At 42.4% G+C, this 21,068-nt stretch overlaps 1 protein-coding gene across 31 annotated transcripts in view; it reads right to left on the reverse strand.

Annotated features, from left to right (window-relative positions):
• MAGI1 (membrane associated guanylate kinase, WW and PDZ domain containing 1) overlaps positions 1 to 21,068 on the reverse strand; it is a 554,446-nt gene that overhangs the window by 37,366 nt on the left and 496,012 nt on the right. For all 31 annotated transcript variants that reach the window (XM_075938530.1, XM_075938537.1, XM_075938541.1 and 28 more), the window contains 2 exons: positions 12,282 to 12,313; positions 1,136 to 1,352 (listed from right to left, as the gene is read on the reverse strand). In XM_075938530.1, the coding sequence (XP_075794645.1) occupies positions 1,136 to 1,352; positions 12,282 to 12,313 (249 nt within the window). The remainder of the gene's footprint in view (positions 1 to 1,135; positions 1,353 to 12,281; positions 12,314 to 21,068) is intronic.

Below are 21,068 nucleotides of genomic sequence, written 5' to 3' on the forward strand. Positions count from 1 at the left end.
CCTGACTTATGGCATATTAATTTTTCTTCTGCTGACTGTACCAAGCTTGTGTGTGTGTCCTGCCGATAGGGGAGAGTAAAGGAGGCAATTGCCCCAGGACTCGGTGATTCTAAAGGGCCCTGGAATATTTAAATCACGGCTGAAGGGCTGTGTGGTGTGCTGCTTAGCCCCAGGCAGCGTGCTCCGGAGAGCACTAAGGGCTGGCGGGAACAGAGGGTGGATTGAACAACATGAACTTCTGCAGTACACCGGGGCATTGGAATTAGTCACAAATGTACTGATGCAAATAGACAATAATCAGGCCACCAGCATTGATTCCCTGGAAGGCTCCATATGGGCAAAAGACAAAGACTTGATTACATATAGTAACAGATCCCCTCCCCCCCTTTTAACATATTAACCTACCAAACTGAATTGCCATTCAGCATGACCTCCATGGATGGACCTACCTTGTCTTTGTTTCATGTCCATGATCTTGGACATATGTCAACTCTGTGGATTGCTGTGCACTTCACTTCTGTTTAATGCTTTTTTTTTTTTTTTTTTAAATATTGGTGGATGGCTTTGGCCCTGGAGTCAGATTTTTAGGCCTCTGTGTGCACCCAATCAATCCGAAACTCAGTCTGAATAGAATTTTCTCACGTAGCCATTAGAACGATAAACCCGTTACTTGTAAATGAGTAATTTGGGTCCGTCTGAGCTACAAAACCAAGCAGCATTAACTTGGTAAGAGAACGCTGAGAGATTTTCAGTAGCAATTGGGCAATTAACTCGGCTTCATATCTTTGAAAGCCTCCTTGATGCCTGATTGGAAAATAAATAATAAACGGCCAAAAAGAAGGACCTTCACATTTAAAATATTTTTCTCTTTTTCTGAACAGCGTTACGGCCTAACTCCGCTTGTTGGAGGCAATCAAAGCTCATTCTCCGTCCAAGACCAAACTGATTCGTTAACATGAACTAGACAGAATTTGCTGATCGTCTCAACTTTTCACCGGCACTTCATTTTCATGTATCAATTTAACCCACTGAAAGCTTTCTCTTTGCAATAGCAATTAATTCCTATGGATGAAAATCACTCACAGAGTGGCAACCAGAGCAGCAGCCTTAGCAAGCACACCTATTCAATACTCACGTCGGCTTTCATACATGCTCCTGGACTGGGCCCAGATTTTGAATGGATCTGGCTTTTTCTGCCCAGAGTTGTCCGGCTGCTCCACAGCTGGTGCTTCAGAGGTCGGGTAGTCGGGAAGCACCTGAGTGGTATGGACGGGTGATGCAGTGTGTGTGCTGCGGTGGCTAGAGACGCTATGCTGAGAACTGTTTTGGCTGTCTTTCCTTTCAAGTGGTTGCTGGACAGAAGATTGCAAGGGGAAGGAGAAAGAACAGAAGGTTATTGGTCTCCCGGCGGGTGTTTTCCATCATTGTTCCTCCCCCTTCTTTGTTCACTGTTTCTGCATGCCCACAGAAATATATACTTTCACATTTTGGCGGCCACCCTTTCCAGTTAATGCTGACTGCAGAAAATTTCCCCGAGACGCACTTTGACAGACAGACTGGCAGAAGGCGTACGTAAAATGGAATGCAATTAATCACAAAAAACATCCAGCCTTCTATGTCTCATCACAAAAAAAAAAAAATCATTATAGGATACTAGTTTCAATATCCCCACCACCACCACCACCAACGTGAAACTACAAACATCAGTATTCAGATAAGTTTATGGGTTTAACATAAACCCACAAAAGAAAGGAGAAAAAACCATCAGCACTCTGAAAAGCAGTGCTTAACTGCTGCTGGGTGTAGGCATTACAGACCTTTCTATGAGAAATCACATCTCACGCACAGATCTCGGCAACCCTCAAGTGATAATAAGTTGGTTGGGAACGGAGTTCAAGGAATTTCAGATTTAAGACTTGAATCTTATGGCATTGCATTAGGTCCTTTATATTACCTAAAAAAATTACTTGCAATTTAATTTCTTTGTTTTAAACAAGTGTATTAAAACAAAGAAAAACGTTTCTAATTAAATTCAAGGCTCATTCTATTAGGGATGTGAAAGGTTAACTGATTAACGGGTAGGCATCCACCCTTAATGGGTGATATTTACTTAATTCCAGCCCTCACCATTTAACAGGAGTAGCCCTTGACCACGGTAGGCCCCAACTAGCCAATTAAATGGGATACGACATTCTTACATTCTACCCAGCATGAAAAAGACCCGTCTTGTCAATATTTAGCTAAACTGGGCATGTTCTTAAAGCACATTCATATAATAGGCTACAATCATGTATGTATATTAACAAGAATCACATTTACATTGCAAGGGTTCATGCTATAAAATATGCAGTAAAATGTTTCTGAAAAGTTACCAAGAAGAGACAGTCCATGTGTTTAAAACAATGATCACCGTGTTCTCTTCCTCACACATTACAAAAGGGCCTCATTGATATTAGTTGATTAGCAAATGTCAAATCTCACGTTAAAAAGTACAGCCAATTTTCACTTTTCATTCTGTGGGAGCCAAAAATCATTGTCAACGTCTGTGTTTCTCCCCCTACGAGTCTAACTAAATGGATAAACCTTGGAAACTAAATGCGTAAACAAAAAAAATCCAACTCATTCTTGGACGCTTTGCTTGTATGCTGCACTTCAGTGCAGATTATGCATTTTTGTATACAGTAACTAGAATCTTATTACCATGACAAGAAAATAATATTAAATCCCATGCTTATGTCTCTCAGAACCAAGCGAAACATATGGAATTTTTCAATAGATGGTGTCTGGGTCAAATGTCACTTAGATGGGTAGGGAGTAATGACTGAAATCTAATTTGATGACAGGTCATTAGCTAATACTGGTGATCTCAGCAGTTTTGAGTAAACATGGATTCATATACCATAAGCCAATATAACAATGATTAATCCTAATTAGCGCATCTGTGAAAGGTTTCTCCAGAGAGATCAAAGACAAAAAGATCATGGAAACTGAACCATATTCTCTTCTAGAAGAGCAACTTTAATCAAGTCCAGTTCCCTGCACTCATGGCAAGACCAAGCAACATTTAGACCACCCCTGATAGGTGTTTGTCTAGCCTGCTCTTCAATATCTCTAACGATGGAGATTCCACAACTTCCCTGGCAATTTATCCCAGTGCATAATCACTTTAATAGTTAAGAAGTTTTTCCTAATGGCCAACCTAAAGCTGCTATGCTGCAATTTAAGCCCATTGCTTCTTATGCTATCACAGGTTAAGGAGAATAATTTTTGTCCCTCCTCCTTGTGACAACTTTTTAGATACTTGAAAGCAATTATGTCCCCTCTCGGTCTTCTCTTTTCCAGCCTAAACAAACCCAGTTCTTTCAATCTTCCCGCATTGGTCATGGTTTCTAGAGACCTTTAGTAATTTTTGTTGTTCTTGTTTCGACGGTCTCAAATTTGTCCATATCGTTCCTGAAATGTGGTGCCCACAACTGGACACACTATTCCACTTGAGGCCTAATCAGCGCAGAGTAGAGCGGAAGAATGACTTCTTATGTCTTGCTCACAACACTCCTGTTAATGCATCCCAGAATTTTGGGGGTTTTTTTGCAACAGCATCACACTGTTGACTCATATTTAGCTTGTAGTCCACCATGACCCCTTTATCCCTTTCCACAGCACTCCTTAGACAGTCATTTCCCATTTTGGACATGTGAATCTGATCGTTCCTTCCTAAAATGGAAAACTTTACATTTGTCCTTATTTAATTTCATCCCATTTACCTTAGACCATTTCTCCAATTTTTCTACATCATTCTGAATTATAATCCTATCCTCCAAAGCACTTGCAGCCTCTCCCAGCTTGGTGCTATCCTCAAACTTTACAAGGGTACTCTCTATTCCATTACCTAAGTCATTGATGAAGATACCGAATACAATCAGTCCCAAAATGGATCCCTGCGGAAACCCTCTCGTAATGCCTTTCCAGCATCATAGTGAACCACTGATAACTACTCTCTGGGAATGGTTACCCAACCAGTTTTGCTCACACCTTATAGTAGCTCTGCTTTGCTAAAATCTAGATTGGGGTCTCAAACTCATGCCTATCTACAGGCCAGAGTATATCCGCAAACTTGCCCGGGAGACCTGGCGACTCAGACAGGCATGTCCGAACCTGACCCTTAAGCTCTGCCCTGATGAGTTCCCCACGCTCCCCGCTGCTGCCACCCCACACCAGATCTCCCCCCCCCAGTAATCCCTGAGGCTGGGTCCCTCAGGAGTTGGGTGCCATGGGGGGAGACTGCGGGGCTGTGGCAGGAAGGGACAGGGTTTGGGAAACAGGTTCATACCTGCGCGCCCCCCCCCCCCCCCAGCCGCTGAGTCTCCTGGTCCAGATTGCAAATATATTTCAGCCCTTAGATGGTCTATGGGCTATGAGTATGTGACCCCTGGTCTAGCTATACCACATCTACCACTTCCCTCTTATCCACAGGGCTTGTTAACCTATCAAAGAAAGCTCTCCGGTTGCTCTGACATGATTTGTTCTGTACAAATCCATGCTGACCGTTGCTTATCCCCTTATTACCTTCTAGATGTGTGCAAGAAGCTTCCTTCATTATCTGCTCCATTATCTTTCTTGGCACTGGAAAGCACATTGAGGCACACTGGTACAGCAATGATAGAAACGTGCAACGGCATCGTCTGCCTCGTATGCTTTTGTGTCTAATGCTATTGACTTGATTTCTCTCCTTGGCACCAGGGGCCTGATCCAAAGCCCGTGGAAGTAAACAGAAAGAGCCATGTTGCCTTTAAAGGGCCTTCGAATCCAACCAGCACTTGATTTGTACTGAACGAGGTGCTGACGCTCAAGCAGTTAGGTGCCAGGGCTCTAGCAATTTTTTTACATTCAAAATCGATGCAGCAAGCCCAAAAGTGCCAGGGCTCTCAACTGCCAAACCTAGAGGTGCTTCGGTTCAGCCCTGACCCAAATTGTAGGGTCTACTCGAGCACTTAAACTCACTTTACAAACAAAGAACGGCCTTTAGTGCCGCCCCAGCATGCAATGTGGCACTTATCTGTACAGAATCACTGAAGTTACCCTCATATGGGATCATCCCATTGCCATTATTTCCATGGCAGTGGCACAAAATGTCTAATCAAGATCAAGGCCTCATGGTGTTGGGTGGTAGATAGATATACTGAAAAAGAAACCGCTGCCTCCAAGAGCATGCAATATAAACAGGCAAGACAGAGACATAGCAAGGGAAATAGAGGCACAGGGAAGTGAAATAACTTTACTAAAAGTTAGTCCTGTGGCATCTTGGAGACGAACAAATATATTTGATCAAGAGCTTTTGTGGGCAAAACCCACTTCATCAGATGAATTGGAATGGAAATGACAGTCTCCAAGGTGTATATAGAATAGCAAGAGCAGTTCCCTGTCAGTTGTAGGACCAGCGTTAATGAATGATAATGGACTTGATCATGAAAATGATTTTGCAATTCTATATACCCTGGATTCTGTCATTTCCACTCCAAGCCATCTAATGAAGTGGGTTTTACTCCCAAAAGCTCATGATCTAATCCATGTGTCAGTCTCCCAAGATGCCACAGGACTACTCGTTGTTTTTAAGGGGGGACATGATAGCGGTTTTCAAATATCTAAAAGGGTGTCACAAGGAGGAAGGAGAAAATTTGTTCCTCTTGGTTTCTGAGGACAGGACAAGGAGTAATGGGCTTAAAGTGCAGCAAGGGAGGTTTAGATTGGACATTAGGAAAAAATTCCTAACTGTCAGGGTGGTCAAATATTGGAATAAATTGCCAAGGGAGGTGGTGGAATCTCCTTCTCTGGAGATATTTAAGAACAGGTTAGATAGACATCTGTCAGGGATGGTGTAGACGGAGCTTGGTCCTGCCTTGAGGGCGGGGGGCTGGACTCGATGACCTCTCTTCCAGTCCTATGATCCTATGATTCTAAAGCTACAGAATAACATGGCCACCCCTCTGAGACTTTTCAGTGAAAGGGATAGAGCAAAGTCAATGACTGAGATAGCTCTAGAAATCCAGCCTCCTGTCCTGCTCAGTGCCCACTAGACCAGATGAGCCATAATGCTCAAAAACAAGTGGGACGAATTATGGATTCAGAGAAAATCTTTATTTAAAATGCCCTTGTTCGTATGATTTTATATCGCAAGTACAATCGTCGGGTGCATTTGGGCTTATGCCAGCCAGTGGGGAATTCGGAGTATACAAATTGCTTTGACATTCTAGACTTGTACTGAAGTTCTTGACCCATTACTGGCCTTTCTTTAACTGATGTCTCCATTGACTTGAATATTCAATTAACTGGGTACTTTAAAGTCATTTTCCACGGAACATGCCTGTTGTGCCAGCTCAGCAACTAGTTTTTAAACTCAAATATCAGAGCCAAATTCCCCCCCCCTCCCCTTTTTTTTCAAAGTGGTGAAAGAAGCTAATTCATACCCAGCCTGATGCTCCTACAAAATCCTGGGTTCTAAAGTAAGCCATTTTAAGACCGAGCTCGACAAACAAAATCTCAGATGGGGGATGCTAGTTTATAACTTAAAAAAAAAAAAAAAAAAAAAAAGACATTTTTGCAGCATTTTTGTGTTGCTCTTGTTTTATTTTGTGGCACATAATTAAACAACAAAAGCCTGCTTTCAGTACAGTGTGCCAGGTTTCCTGCCAGTGTAATTAAAAATAGCTGATTTATAGAACCTTGATAATATGGACTACAGTAGAAAATTGTATTCAAGTCACACTTGTCAGCACAACAAAACGACACTAATACCATCCTCCTGGATGATCATCTTCTCTTTAAATGAGAAGTTAACAAAAATAACATTGAGCCTATTATATGGAAAATGATTTAAACAATTTAAATCTGGCATTCAATCCTAGAAGTTTTAATCTGTATTTTGGGTCTAACTGAAACTTTCTGTATCTTCGAGGCAAAACAAACCAGCAAGCAAGGAAAAAAAAATCTGATCCCAAAAATAAATAACCTCTCTAACCTTTCTTTAATCTGGAGTTACTACTGTAAATGTACACAGATTGGGTAAGAAGGAAAAGCTCTGTAAAATGTGTGATTTTTGTAACAAAACAACTTTAGAAAGCACGTTCATTGTATGAAACAGAAATAAAAAAAATGGAAATGGACAATTAAGGTTGCCCAATGAGACGTAAATATACCGTGTCTCTTTACTGACACATTAACACACATTTGGAGACAACTCTCTTTTCAAGCAACACAATGTTGAAAATTGTGATGGGATCTAAGTACACTATTTTATTCCTGTTGATAGATTTGGGGCATGTCCACGCTACAAAATTACATCAATCTATTCTGGCATGCAGCCACTGCAGTAATTACATTGCTTGTGTGTATATCTATGCCTTGCTCTTTGTATCAGTGGTGTGTGTCCTCACCAAGAACTCTCGCACTGATTTAACTGCCAGTGTGAGTGTAGGGATGTTAAAGAGTATTCAAATAGTCAACTACTCGATAAGCCTAGGTGTATCGGGTAGTTGAGTCGACTACTCGCATTTCCACCCCCCCTCCTGCTGCCTCTATATCAAAGGCAGCAAGGTGTGTGGGGGGGGGGGGGGAGGGAAGAGCAGGAGCCGGTGCTCAGAGTAGCCAGCTTAAAAGCCAGTTCCCCCAACACCATCTCCGTGGTGCTGGGGGTGGGACAGATACAGTCCCTACTCGAGCTGGGATTCCCTGCTGTACCTCTGCCTTTGAAATGTAACAAGAGACATTTGTGCCCCCCCATTCCCTTTTCAATTAAATCAAGCAGTCAATGGAAATTCCATCGACTACTCGAATAGCTGAGTAATCGAAATTTAACATCCCTAGGTGGGACAGCTTCTGAAAGGCAGCAACAGTTGATGTAAGCAATGCGGCGTCACTGACCTAACTACAGCGACATTGGTTTTATGCCTCTTGTGCAGGTGGAGTTAATAAGTCTCTGTTTATAGCCGGGGGGTGGGGGCAGCGTCATCGTAGTGTAGATGCTTATGGAGTTAGGTTGATGTAAGGCAGCTTATGCTGACATAACTGTGTAGGGCAGACCAGGCCTGAATGTATCTTAGCCAAAAAGCACCAATCCCTACAGCAAAGTATTTCTGCCTTCTTTAGCACTGTTTCCTGCTGCTGGACAAAGAGAAGATTGGGCCGAACGGGAGTAGTTTGTGGGGAGATTGTGAATATATACGATTTTAAGGCAGGGAAATTGTAAAACCTCAGCTTCTATTGGGGCACTTAACTAATGGTAACACTTTCAAAAGAGTCCAGCGTCCAGAATACTTAGCTGCTCTGAGGACTGATAACATATTTCAGTGCTTAGACTGGAACCAAAGTCCCTTTGAGAAATTTGGCTCCTCTTCAAGGGGTTAAGTTTCTTTCTTCTGTGTGGGATATTTCGATACAAACCAAAAAATGTTAGCTCTCATCAATGTTTTCAGTGGGGAGGAGGGGATAAAGAATTGTACTTATCATCCAAAAATATCAAACTCCCAGAAACAGGAAATGCCAGCCCCCAAACAGATAAAAGCGTCAATAGTTTCATTTTTTTTTTAGTTGAAAATGTTTACGTTTGAGTGAGTTGATGAAAAAAAAATCTAAAAATTATCCAAGAAAGCAAACATTTTCCGTAAGCATTTTTGCTTATTCACAAAGCTGCTGAAATATATTCTTTACTGGAAACTTCAATCAGCTCGAGAGCAGAGCACTTACAACCTGGCACTCAGCCCTTTTTCAACTTGGCCCCTTCAAGCTCAGTTGAAAAGCTCTTGCCCTAAAAGGCAAAATATTCCAAAATTCTATACATTCCAAAATATTCTAGAGCTGCTGTACATGCAAAAAATGCTCAGATATCAAAGTTCCACGTTGCACAGCCATATATTCTAAAAACAAAAATCTTCCCAAGTCACTTCCTCCTTCATTTACCTTCCAAGACCTACATTCTGGCTTCCTAGGCCTATGTTCCACCTCCGCTGCCTCCTTTGCTACAGCTGATGACTCCTCATCTAAAGGAGTGGAAAGACATTGTCCGGTGCGGGCTTTAGTCATGATATTAGCTGTTGACGCAAAGAATCACAGCACCTTGAACTCAGGTCACATCTCGCCAGGTGAGACCAATAGCAAACTAACAATGAGACATAAAAAGCCTTCAGAAATGCATTCGTGCTTTTCTCTGTCTGCATGTGTATTCTCTCGGAGATAAACACTGCTGACGTTGCACAGCAATGGTCCTGCAACAGCTGAACTCCTGGGGTCCTAAAAAGGTCTCTATCAAAACGGAGTCTGGCCAAGTTAGGCAGCTATGGCCGGATGGGGGCCAGCTGTAGAACAGAATCGGGTATAAAGCCAGGCAGAGGCACTAGGTCGCTGGGAGAGTGGGGGAGGGGAATAGATCTGGGATCGGAGAGGGGCTTCATTAGGCTGCAGAGAAGGAAGGGATCAGCCCTGAGCTCGGCGCAAGAGTAGGAGGGGATTGAAGAGCTGAACTTTCGTTTACTCTGCACAGTACAGAAAACAAAATGAGGGCTTACCCACAAAGCCAGCCTACCCGCATGAGGGCTGCCTGCATGCAGCTTATTGAACAGCAGCTCATCTATCAATCACGAAGCAAATTTTGTCCTCCTGAAGAACAAGGACGGTGAAGAGGAAGGCCGGGGCTACATGAAACCCACACCATGTATTTCACAAGTGCAGCTGCACTAGCCCACATGGTGGAATCTTGGAAAAACTTGGATGGGCCTTGGCCCTTGTGCCCTGAGGCAGGGATATTTGATGTGTGTCATACAGTCAAACCCTCAAACTCTTGCAGGGCAGCTGCAAGGCAGAACCTCAGGGAAGTCTCCACCTCTTCCCCCAGGCGCAGAAGGGTCTGTATCAAATGGAACGGGTGGGACTCAATGCCAGTGCAGTTATAATTGGGAAGCATTCCTCCCCCACTCCCACCTCATCTCATTACATGCAGGTAAAGGACAGTGAAACCTTTGTGATCCGGCACTCAGTTAACCAGAAAACTTTGTTAACCGGCATTGCTCCCAGCCACGGTACTGTCACATCTTCAGGCGCACAGGCCTGGCTTGGTTTACCGTGATTAGTTTAAAACATTTTTTATTTAAGAAATTATAATAATCTTTAACTCAAAATAGAAACATGAGACCAATTGCCTCACATTACAAAACCACTAATATTAAAAACTTGAGTTTTACTATTATTGTCCATTGGTTTTTCCTAGGTTGATGGGACCCTCAGATAACCAGAATGCCCTCATTTCTGAGTGTGTCGGATAAGACGGGTTTTACTGTAGCAATATGAGTAAAACATTGATAATCTTTGTATCCTTTTCACTTAAAGAGAGTGGTTGGTCATTCTAGTCCCTTTCCTTTCAGGAGTGCGACTATCAGACTTTCATGCACTCTAAAAACAGCTGCCACCATCTATCACGATAAGACAGTATTATCCACTAGTTGCTAGTGTAAACGCTCCATTTCCCATCTAAAAAGAGGAGGAAGATTGTTCTACTGGATTCTTCCACTTTGGATGGAACATCACTGCCTGGTGAAAAATACCGAAGGGCTATGAAGAACGGCAAGAGAGCTTTCAGGGGTGTAACATGCAAGGAATCTAGTGGTGTTCAGTGAATGAAATGCTCTCTCAGAAAGCAAATTCTCCGGGGGGCAAAAAGTCTACAGCTAGGGGCTCGTAAATTCATTAAAGACTCCAGAACTACACCTGTTTGTAAACAGGTCTCTTTGTTTGTTCAGGGAGGATTACCCTTATATATGGATTTAGGTGTGTCAGATTTAAAATGCTTCTAATGAATCATTGTTCACTTCGCAGGTGCTTAGCACAGCATCAGATTAATAAGGGGATATTACATGGCTTTGTTCTGGGAGGGCTCGTATTTTTTAAAATCAAAGTTCATTCACCACATCATGGTTTAATGAATATGGTTTATAACTATCCATTCAACTGTTCCTTCTCTGACAGGGGAAAAAAAATCTGCTCCGCTTGTACATATTTTACACACTTGTTTCTGTTTTACCAAAGGCTGAATTAACTATGACTATGACACAAAAGTAAACGCATACACTCTGACATTTCTGTGATGTGAGTGAGAACCCAAACCGCACTTCTCCCTCCCAACGTTAATGCAAACTGACAATGGTATAGGCCTGAAGTCACGTGACTTTAATCAGCACTGCTCTAAGCCATCAGAATCACATTAATTATTTCAGGTCTATCTTTTTGGATGAGCAGAGAACTTACATTAAAAGCAGGAGATTCTGCTCCTCTTCTTAACAAACGAGCTTTCCCGAAAAGTGGACTGTTAGCAGCTGCAGCTACCGGCACCCACAACAGGCCGTCAGTGAACTTTCACGGTGTCTTATAGTATTGCAAAGACCTCGCTCATGTGATTTCCCCAAAGCTATTGGGAAATAAGCCTACCTTCTTCCCTAGCCCTTCAAATAAATGGAAGCTTTCACCTGGTAAATATCTCATTTCCTATAAAATATTCATCCCTTTTCTGGCTCATGAACATTCTGTTAATTTTATTCCACTATACTAGGAATGAGCTTTAAGGACACTTTAGACCGTAGCTTCTAAGCTATTAGCTAACACGTCAACCAGTGTAACAGTTCTACAGGGAAACAGGATTAGAAAAAGACAGGAAAATATTGATTATTTTTCTTCTTGCTTTTTTTTTTTATTATTAAATAAAGGATCCCAGCACCTGCAGTACAATGCTGCTAAAGCCAAGCTACACGACAAGATGTTTGCAGCAGTGGGGCAACTAACAGTATCTGCTGGAAACTGTAAATATGCATGGTTTGTCTGCCTATAAATACACATGCTTTAATATTTCATAAAAATCATTCACCAGCTGGTGAGGGAGACCAGGGAGTAAACGCAAAAGGTTGGAATCTGTGGACTCCTCTGTTAGGAGCTGCTCTCTGGAAAGAAGGTGGAGCCTCCCATCTTTCAAAAAAGAAAACAATGGCTTTTTGGGGGGTCCGGGGAGGTAACCAGCGAGGGAGAGGATCAGTAAACCTCTAGCTTTATTTGCAACAAGCTCCCCTTTCTGTTCTGAATTCCTCTCTCAATTCACCGTGCAGCACGAGCTGTGCAAGACAATCAGTGTCGAAACAGACAGACAACTTAAAACAATCAACACCCCACGTTAAAAAAAAAAAAATCAAGCCCACAAGCCCCCTCACACAAAACAGTCAAACAGAACCAGTAGGTGAGTAGGTACTTACCGACTTTGGGCTCTTCTTTGGGACTGGCAATCCTGAAAAAAACGCAACAAGGGAAAAAATAAACGTTAGCATTTAAATGTTACTGTCCTTTAGGAAAAATCCCTAGGTGTATCATCTGAATGTAGCCATCTGCAGAGTTATGTCAGATTTCGCTCTAGCACTGGAGTTACCAGTCTGTTCATATCGAATCAAAGGGGGGAGGGGAAAAAAGGGGGGGGGGAGAGAATCTATCTGCATTAGCTATGCTGACTTGTGCTGCAGCAGCCTAGAGGCTGGGGAAAGAAATTCACAGACCTCAGCGGCCTGGGAAATTGAACACTTGGACAGAATCTCAAATGCTCCCCTGGATTAAGAGAGACTTAGCTTACAATTAAGCCAAGGATATTTCCTTTTGACGCGATCGGCTTGTCAATTTTATCAGACCAATCAGCACTGCAGAAGAGAAATAGGTTGATTTTTTAAAAAGTGTCACTCTAGAAACAGATTTTTGAAAGCAAATTTGTATGGGCTTTAGAGGGGAGGCTCAGGCTGGCACAGCAAAACAAAAGCACAAAGAGGGATAATCTTTATCCCTAAAAGGGACCATTTACAAATATGGATGTTACCGACAAAAAACACAAGTTTTCATCCAGTCCACCCTAGAGATAATTTCAGGTAGCTATAGATATGATCAAATTCAGTTTGCTGTAGCTTGAAAATAAAATGCTAAAAACATCTTGCTCCTGATGCGCATGTAGTGCCCGGAGGTGAAAGGGTTAGGTAATTCAGGAGGATGGGAATTTTTTGGCAACACTGATGAAAATGCAAAGAAACATTTAAAGCATGCAGTAGAAGACAGAAGGGTAATTTTGCCATTTGGAGCCAGCCCCTTAATCAGAATGATTAGCTAACAGACACAGGAGATCTCAAAACTGATTTCTGCTGACTTCCTCTGTCAGTGACCCAGTGGCCAATAGCAAGAAGGTGCAAACTTGTTGGACATGACCTATAATACAGGAAAGGCTATTCCCAGAGGAAAGATCAAAGAGAAAAACAAACAGTTTACAATAATAAAAAAAAGCCTCTTTCCCCAAACCTGTTTCCTGATGTGGTATGCCAGGGAAAAAACCCCAAAACAAAACACAGATTACACAGCACATTAAGTGCTCAGTAATTCGGACGCTGAAAATCTGCTTTCATCTTTAGGATGTGATTTACGTGGCATTATGCTTTCTACTTTATACACTTTGCACTAAAAACCATGCTCCTGTCTAACTATTTTACAGAAAGTAAAACAAGTTATGCAACCGAAATATGAATTATTAAAGCAAGAAGTTTGTTTGTCGGTAATTTGCAAGATATAATCACTGAATATAGAATAACAATTGCAAACGATACACAGTACCTGCTTACCGGCTGCTGTCAGCCTCATAGACAAATAAAGACTGGATAATACCAAATGCTGTAGTTTGATTTTAAATAAAATGTTTTCAATGACTGGGGAGTATTAGTGCTCTAGACACCCCGTTTGCTGCATTATCAGCAAATAAATAAGACCCTCCAGGGCAATGACTGATTGTCTGGTAGAGGAACATTAAAACTGTTTACACTGAATAAATAAGATTGCTGCTTTGTTTTTCTGCAGACATTGCCTGCATTCATGTAAAACACTCCAAGAATGAAGCACTAACAGTTTTCATGGCAAAGTCACATTTGCAACAGGCAATTTATCATGTATTATTTTGCATTCTTTGCAAGAGATATTCTGATTAAATGGAATACATTCTCTCTCTCTCTGGGTACGTCTAGACTACATGCCTCTGTCGCCAGAGGCATATAGATTAGGCTACCAGACATAGGAAAATGAAGCGGCGATTTAAATAATCGCCGCTTCATTTAAATTTACATGGCTGCCGCGCTGAGCCGACACACAGCTGATCAGCTGTGTGTCGGCTCAGCGCGATAGTCTGGACGCGCGGGTGTCAACATCAAAGGTATTTGTCGACCACCCAGGTAAACCTCATCTCAGGAGGTATACCTGGGTGGTCGACAAATGCCTTTGATGTCGACACCCGCATGTCCAGACTATCGCGCTGAGCTGACAAACAGCTGATCAGCTGTTTGTCGGCTCAGCGCGGCAGCCATGTAAATTTAAATGAAGCGGCGATTATTTAAATCGCTGCTTCATTTTACTATGTCTGGTAGCCTAATCTACATGCCTCTGGCAACAGAGGCATGTAGTCTAGACATACCCTCTCTCTCTCTCTCTTTTGAAGCCACATGAGCCAGAGCTGATGCTCTAGCAATCTAGTTCTCCAAAAATTAAAGCTGTAGATGCAACTGAGCTGTAGGTTTAAAGTGAACCAAAGATCTAGTCTATTTCACCAGGGTCATTACATGTTAAAACGTAATAAGTATGAACTTCTGAACCAAACCTTCCTTCAAAATTTGTCATTACTTTTTGCTGCTACAATCCAAAAAAAGATCAAAAATAGCTGAAAAAAAAATGATGGAAAATACACACAAGGCCTTTGTGTGACAGGCCCTCCAAAGACTCATGAATCTTACCATGCCACTGCACAGAGTATGCTACAGAACAAGCAATAGTTGACTTTTTACCAAACGAAGCAAATGGATATACTCAGAATAGGTCAGTACCTTTTGCTGGCACAAAATTAGGGGAGAACTTGTGTTAATATTTTCCCTGTAAAAAATTATTTAAAATCAAGACTAAATTTTAAAATTCAAGTTCCTGCTTGTGATAGAGAGAGGAGTGCTGGCCAGCACCCAGTTACTGAAGGGTTAAGCTCAGGTATCTAGCAAGGGTGTTGACAGAAAGCCGGGAAAGCCAATGGGAAAGACTGTTGAAATCTGATTTGTATGTAGATATTTAGCTGCTCCTCCTTTGTGTGAGTTCTAAGTTAAGGGCTGGAGCAGGGGTGGCCAACCCGCAGCTTGTGAGTTGCATGTGACTCTTCGGAGAAAAAACTGCGGTTCCCGCACCCACACCTCTTAAAGGGGCAGCGTGTTTTTGCTCAAGAACTTTACGCTAGGCCAATGTTTGCTGATTGGTGCTCCGTGGAAGTGAAAGCAAGGGTTCTGCAAAGAGCTGACATTTCTCCGCACCCTCTGAAAGAACCAGAGCCAGACTTCAAAATGGCCAACTTAAAAGGGCAATGTCTGCTCTTTTTTCTTTTTTGTTGTTGTTGTGCTTGACCAAATGCAGCGGCCGGGGTTTTGGGTTTTTTTCTTCCCCCTCAACAACTTTTTCCCTCAGCTGTATCCACCACTAATTTGGCTTTTCATCTGTAATGAATTGGCCACCCCTGGGCTGGAGGGAGCACCATGCAGTAATCAGGACTACCATGCCTCCAAGGAATTTGGGGCATGGAAGTAGACTGGACCGTGAAGAGATCTTAAGTAAATAAGGTAAAATGTATATTTAGTCACGATCACAGTATTTCTCTTTGTTTTGCTTGTTTGGGGTTAAACTTCTCTGTGAATTCCACATGCCCTTCCTTCTCCACTTACCATATTTAAGCCCAAAGATTGTTCCTTTTTGTTTTGAGCTGTTCTTTTCTTAGTTGCTCTGTCCTAGCAACTAAGTATGCTTTATCAAGTATAGCTTTTTGTTTTGCTAACAAAATCCCCCTTTCTAATGTGGTGATTTGATTCTGGAAGGTAACAGGAGGTCTCGGTGTGGGCCTGCCTAGCCTGGGAAGTCAGCTATCAGAGACACAGTTTGTTTTCTGTGTTTTCTTTTGTTTCTTTTTTCAAGCTCTCTTGTGGAGAAGAGCTTGGGGTACCCTGGGGAAGGAATTCAATTGTTCCTTCCTGATTTTTTAAGGGTTCTTTTAAATAAACCACTTGATGGTGGCAATCTATCTTCTAGAGTCAGAGCATCTGTGACTCCTGGGAGTTTTTTGTAGGCAGAGCCTATAGAGGCAAGGTATTTATGGTCTTTTGCGGGACCCCACTTTCTGCATGTGGAGTGCCAGAGTGGGGAACAGCCCTGACACAACTTTTGCAGATAATAAAGCCCGGTTTCCGATATGCATTCCCACAGCAGAAGGCAAGGATATTGTATTGTGCAGTAAGACACATCATCTGCACACAGAGACAATTACTTGGGATAGTGACAGAGATGCAGCCGTGTTAGTCTGGTCTAGCTGAAACAAAAGACAGGACTATGCAGCACTAAACCATCTTGTTAGCCTTTAAGAGCTGCATAGTCCTGTCTTTTGTTTCAATTACTTGGGAGGTTTTTACTAGTGAGAACACATTTATTGAGGGGAAAACAAATGACACAAAGGAATGGGCAGCATAATTTTAAGCCAGCTGCCATTGCTCATCACATTCAGGAGAGGTGGGACCGAAGGTGTTACGTACCGACTGGCGTGAGTGGATTATGGCAGCTTCCTGCCTCTCCCGGCACTCCAGACCATGTTGCGCCCCAGAAGTAGCCGGCAGCAGGTTCCCAGCCAATGGGAGTGCGGAGCTAGTGCTCAGGGCAGGGGCAGTGTATGGAGCCTTCTCTCTAGGAGGTGATCCTGTTGCCGGCCACTTCTGGGGCACAGCGCAGGCTGCGGCGCCAGGACAGGCAGGGAGCTGCCTTAACACTCCCACTGCTCACCTGATCCCCCTGCAGCAACGAGACCCAGCGCCCGACATTCCATCCTCCAGTCCTGGGTCGCCAGGGGTCATTTGAAAACCACTGACCTAAATCACTGTTTCTCAACCTTTTTCATATCAGGGTCTGGACTTGCTTCCTAAACTCTGCCAGGGAGCTCTCGGAGACTGGGGTGACAGCCCACAGCCCAGTCACTGAGAACCACAGACTTAGAGTCCTCATAGAGAATACTTACAAATGCGACTCCAGTTAAATGAATTAGAAAACACCATTATTCCCCTCTAAAAAGCCAAGAACTGCATAAGGACACAATACCAGTGATCACTGTGGGATCTTGAAATACAAACAGGGATGGTGCTCAGACTCAATTCACAGTGTCGCCAAGAATGAGTACCGACAAGATTAGTAAATAATCTCATCAAATGCAGGGATCTAAATTAAGCCAGTTATCAGTGAGATAATCATAGTTATCTTAATAAAAAGCTCTCCTTTTCTTCCCCAGAACTCCCTACAGCTCCATGTACAGCTGGCCACATCCATCCGCTAGACTATATTTCAGAACATTGGGGGGTGGGAGGGAGGAGAGGATGTAAATTGCTCACCAAGTTTTGTACCACCATTTCACCATTTGAATGACTTTCTACCTAGAGCAACCTTCCTATAAAACACTGTGAAGGAAGCATTGCTACTCATGGATTAGCCACGGAGGTTTGTTTAATCTTAGCCGGTATGTTTCAAATCTGCATTATTTTAAATCACTTTTCGGTATATTTCACATCTAGGAGGCACTGATCAAACCTAAAGGAAAAACTATGTAGCACTTTAAAGACTAACAAGTTGGTTTAAATAGGTGATGAGCTTTCGTGGGCCAGACCCACTTCCTCAGATCCACTCCCTTGATGATCTGAGGAAGTGGGTCTGGCCCATGAAAGCTCATCAGCTATTAAACCATCTTGTTAGTCTTAAAGTGCTACATAGTTTTTCCTTTTGTTTTAACAAGATCAGACTAACATGGCTACCTCTATACTACTGATCAAACCTGTAAGTGCTGTGACATTACAGCTCTACGAGCCATAGAAAATATGGATACATGGTGTAAAATCAACCCCAAATGCTGCTGTTTCTAGTATATAGAGTATCCAAATAGCCATGCTTCCAGAACATATATAAAATGGAAGGATTAGCTATGTACACACACTGCTGTCTGGCAGAGTTCTGGTGTCTCCTGAAACATAACAGTGAGGACCACTAGAGGGCTCCCAAACTATTTAAAGCAACAGTAACCAATTCTGTAAATTACACAAAGATCAAATGCTATTCTATGGTCCAGTGACTCTCAAACTTTTGTACTGTACTAGTGTCCCCTTTCAGAAATCAAGCTTCTGAATGAGCCCTCGCCCCCTTTATGAATTGAAAACACTTTTTTTTTTTTTTGGTATTTAACACGTTTACAAATGCTGGAGGCAAAGCAGGAGTCTGGATGGAAGCGGACTGATTTGTGACCTCCCACAAAATAAATGTGCAAGACCCCTAGTTTGCGGACCCCTGTCATTGTTGCATGTGTAAGAGATGAGGGGTCGAAAGCACTGAATGATTTCAATTCGAAGAGGATTTCAGCTGACACGGAGAGGGCTCATCAGCACTTTGCAGGACCAGGTCTTCAAAGAAGAAATGGCAAATTGACTGCCAGCCACGTTGGGATCTAATGCCAGAAAAGTATATTGCAATCTTTGTGGCCACTGCTCACTGCCTTTTCTTAAGCTCCTCAGATATCCTTGCAGGGGTGGAGAGGACAGAGTACAATACCCTGTTACTGGGTCTTGGCTCATTTTGGGAATGAAAACTCAACATGAAAATCCCAAGAGAAAAGAAGAAAAGAGCTTCTTTTCAGCTTAGAAAAAAGGAGAGTAAGGGGAGAGGGGGATATAATAGAAGTCCATAAAATCATGACTGGTGTAGAAAAAGTGAACAAGGAAATGTGATTTACTTATTCCCACAATATAAGAACTAGGAATCACCACATTAAATTAATAGGCAGCAGGTTTGAAACAAACAGAAGGAACTTTTTCTTCACTCAGTGCACAGCTAACCTGTGGAACTCCTTGCCAGAGGATGTGGTGAAGACTAGGACTTTAACAGGGTTCAAAAAAGAGCTAGATAAATTCATGGAGGTTAGGTCCATCAATGGCTATTAACCAGGCTGGGTAGGAATGGTGTCCCTAGCCTCTGTTTGTCTGGAAATGGATGACAGGAGAGGGATCACATGATGATTACCTGTTGTGTTCCCTCTCTCAGGAACATCTGGTATTGGCCACTGTCGGCAGACAGGATACTGGGCTAGATGGACCTTTACTCTGACCCAGTATGGCCTTTCTTATGTTCTTATGAGATGTCTGCGAACCAACAGTAAAGCAAAAGGTAGGTGAACTGGGTTGAAAAGGTCACCAGTTAGTTTCTCCTTTACTTGGGCGAGAGCACAGACTGCAGAAAATTAGCAGGATATTAATAAAAACACAAGAACAATATTAAGCATTTTGCCAGTAGGCTAACATTTATGGGGAGGGGTTACAGCCGTATGAAAAAATAAGCAGCCCAGGGCATACTGCTTTTTTACACCGTGCTGAATAAAAACCAAAGGATACCATCCACCAGGACATGTTTTTGGCACAATGTGGGAGGAAATACTGGAGCCAGAGCTAAAGACCTACTTACCCAGCAGCATGCATCAATCTCTGTTTTCTGAGTGCACAACAAGGAGCTCTAAATAATTAACACTAATGGCCATTAATGTTTTGTTGGAAGGGGGGATGGAGGGGAAGCCCTAATTCTGTATAATCCATTGCCAAAAGATTTTTAATATGGGATGGGAACTATTTTTAAAAATAGATGGGAGTTGTACTTTTCCAGATTGAAAAAAAAAAAAAAAAAACACCCACAGTATCTGAAAACAACAACAACAAAAAACCAGACCACAAGGTCTGCATTCAGCCATAAACAGCTTCCTCAAGAAAGAGACCCATTCCTGCAACAGTATAACTTTTCTGCTTGTCATAGTGATCTGCATTATAATACTGTACCAGCATAAAGATAAGCTATGCAATACTCGCTTTAAGCCAAAGAATAATGTGCACCAAAGGAATGTAGGCCTGCTATAAATCAAAGATTGGTGACTAGCGAACAAAATTAACCACCCTCCAGTTCTAAAATGCTAATGCTTGAGAAACAGTTTTTAGGAGCCCAGACTTAGGTATTGTTAACCCACTGGCACAAGCAAATGGAGTTTCAAAGAAAACCACACCATGAAGCATAGTCTATTACTGCCACCAACAAAAGTTTCAGTCCCAGTAGACAACACGTAAAATCATATCCTCAATTATTCACTCCCATTTTGGATGCTAAACAAATTGCCAATAATTGGCATTTTGATTCTGTGGTCACACTTTCAATGTCTCAAATAAGAACTTCTATTAGAAGTAATAAGAAAGATGCGAAATGTTAATAAAAAGCTAATTACTACTCCAAGGGTTTCAATGTAACTGCGTAACAAGATATGTCTCACTTAGATAGTTGTTAATCATTAATTAAGATGACATGACGGTAATCGGATGGCTTGGGGGATTGGTAATTACATAAGGAGTCACCATTTCATGACTAAAGTAGTTTCACCAATTCTGGTGATTTTATTGTAAATCTCACTAAGTTTTTTTCTTAAAGCTAGAGCTCCTGGATTCACATGCTTATGTGCGATTCTCTGCATTCATTTAAAAAAATAGTATTTCTAGTCCTGATTGTGAAGAAGAGCCTGAAAACATGAACCTTAGAGCCTCCAATACAAGAAGGAAACTAAAATGAAGCCTTTTAAAAAACAAGGCCAATGATTTCTAGCCTGTTCTGGGGATTTGGGGCACAGGACTCATTGTTTTGACTAGCTAGGGCAAACAAAGCTGCCAGAGGGCTCTTCACAGAATGAATGGCAATGAACTCTGTCTCGGCCCAACTTCTATTGCACAGTTGTCTGAGTATAAATCCCAGAACCATCACAGGCGGGTCAAGCAGAAAGGCCAAGGCCTGAGTGAGCATGAAGACTGAGTTACCTCTGACCATTAGAAGGATGCCATCCAGGTTAAGCACCGAGTCATGTTGGCGAAGAAGTGCCCGGGAAACATATTCCGCCGTTG

Source organism: Pelodiscus sinensis, chromosome 11 (genome assembly GCF_049634645.1).
Source record: "Pelodiscus sinensis isolate JC-2024 chromosome 11, ASM4963464v1, whole genome shotgun sequence".
NCBI lineage: Eukaryota > Metazoa > Chordata > Testudines > Trionychidae > Pelodiscus > Pelodiscus sinensis.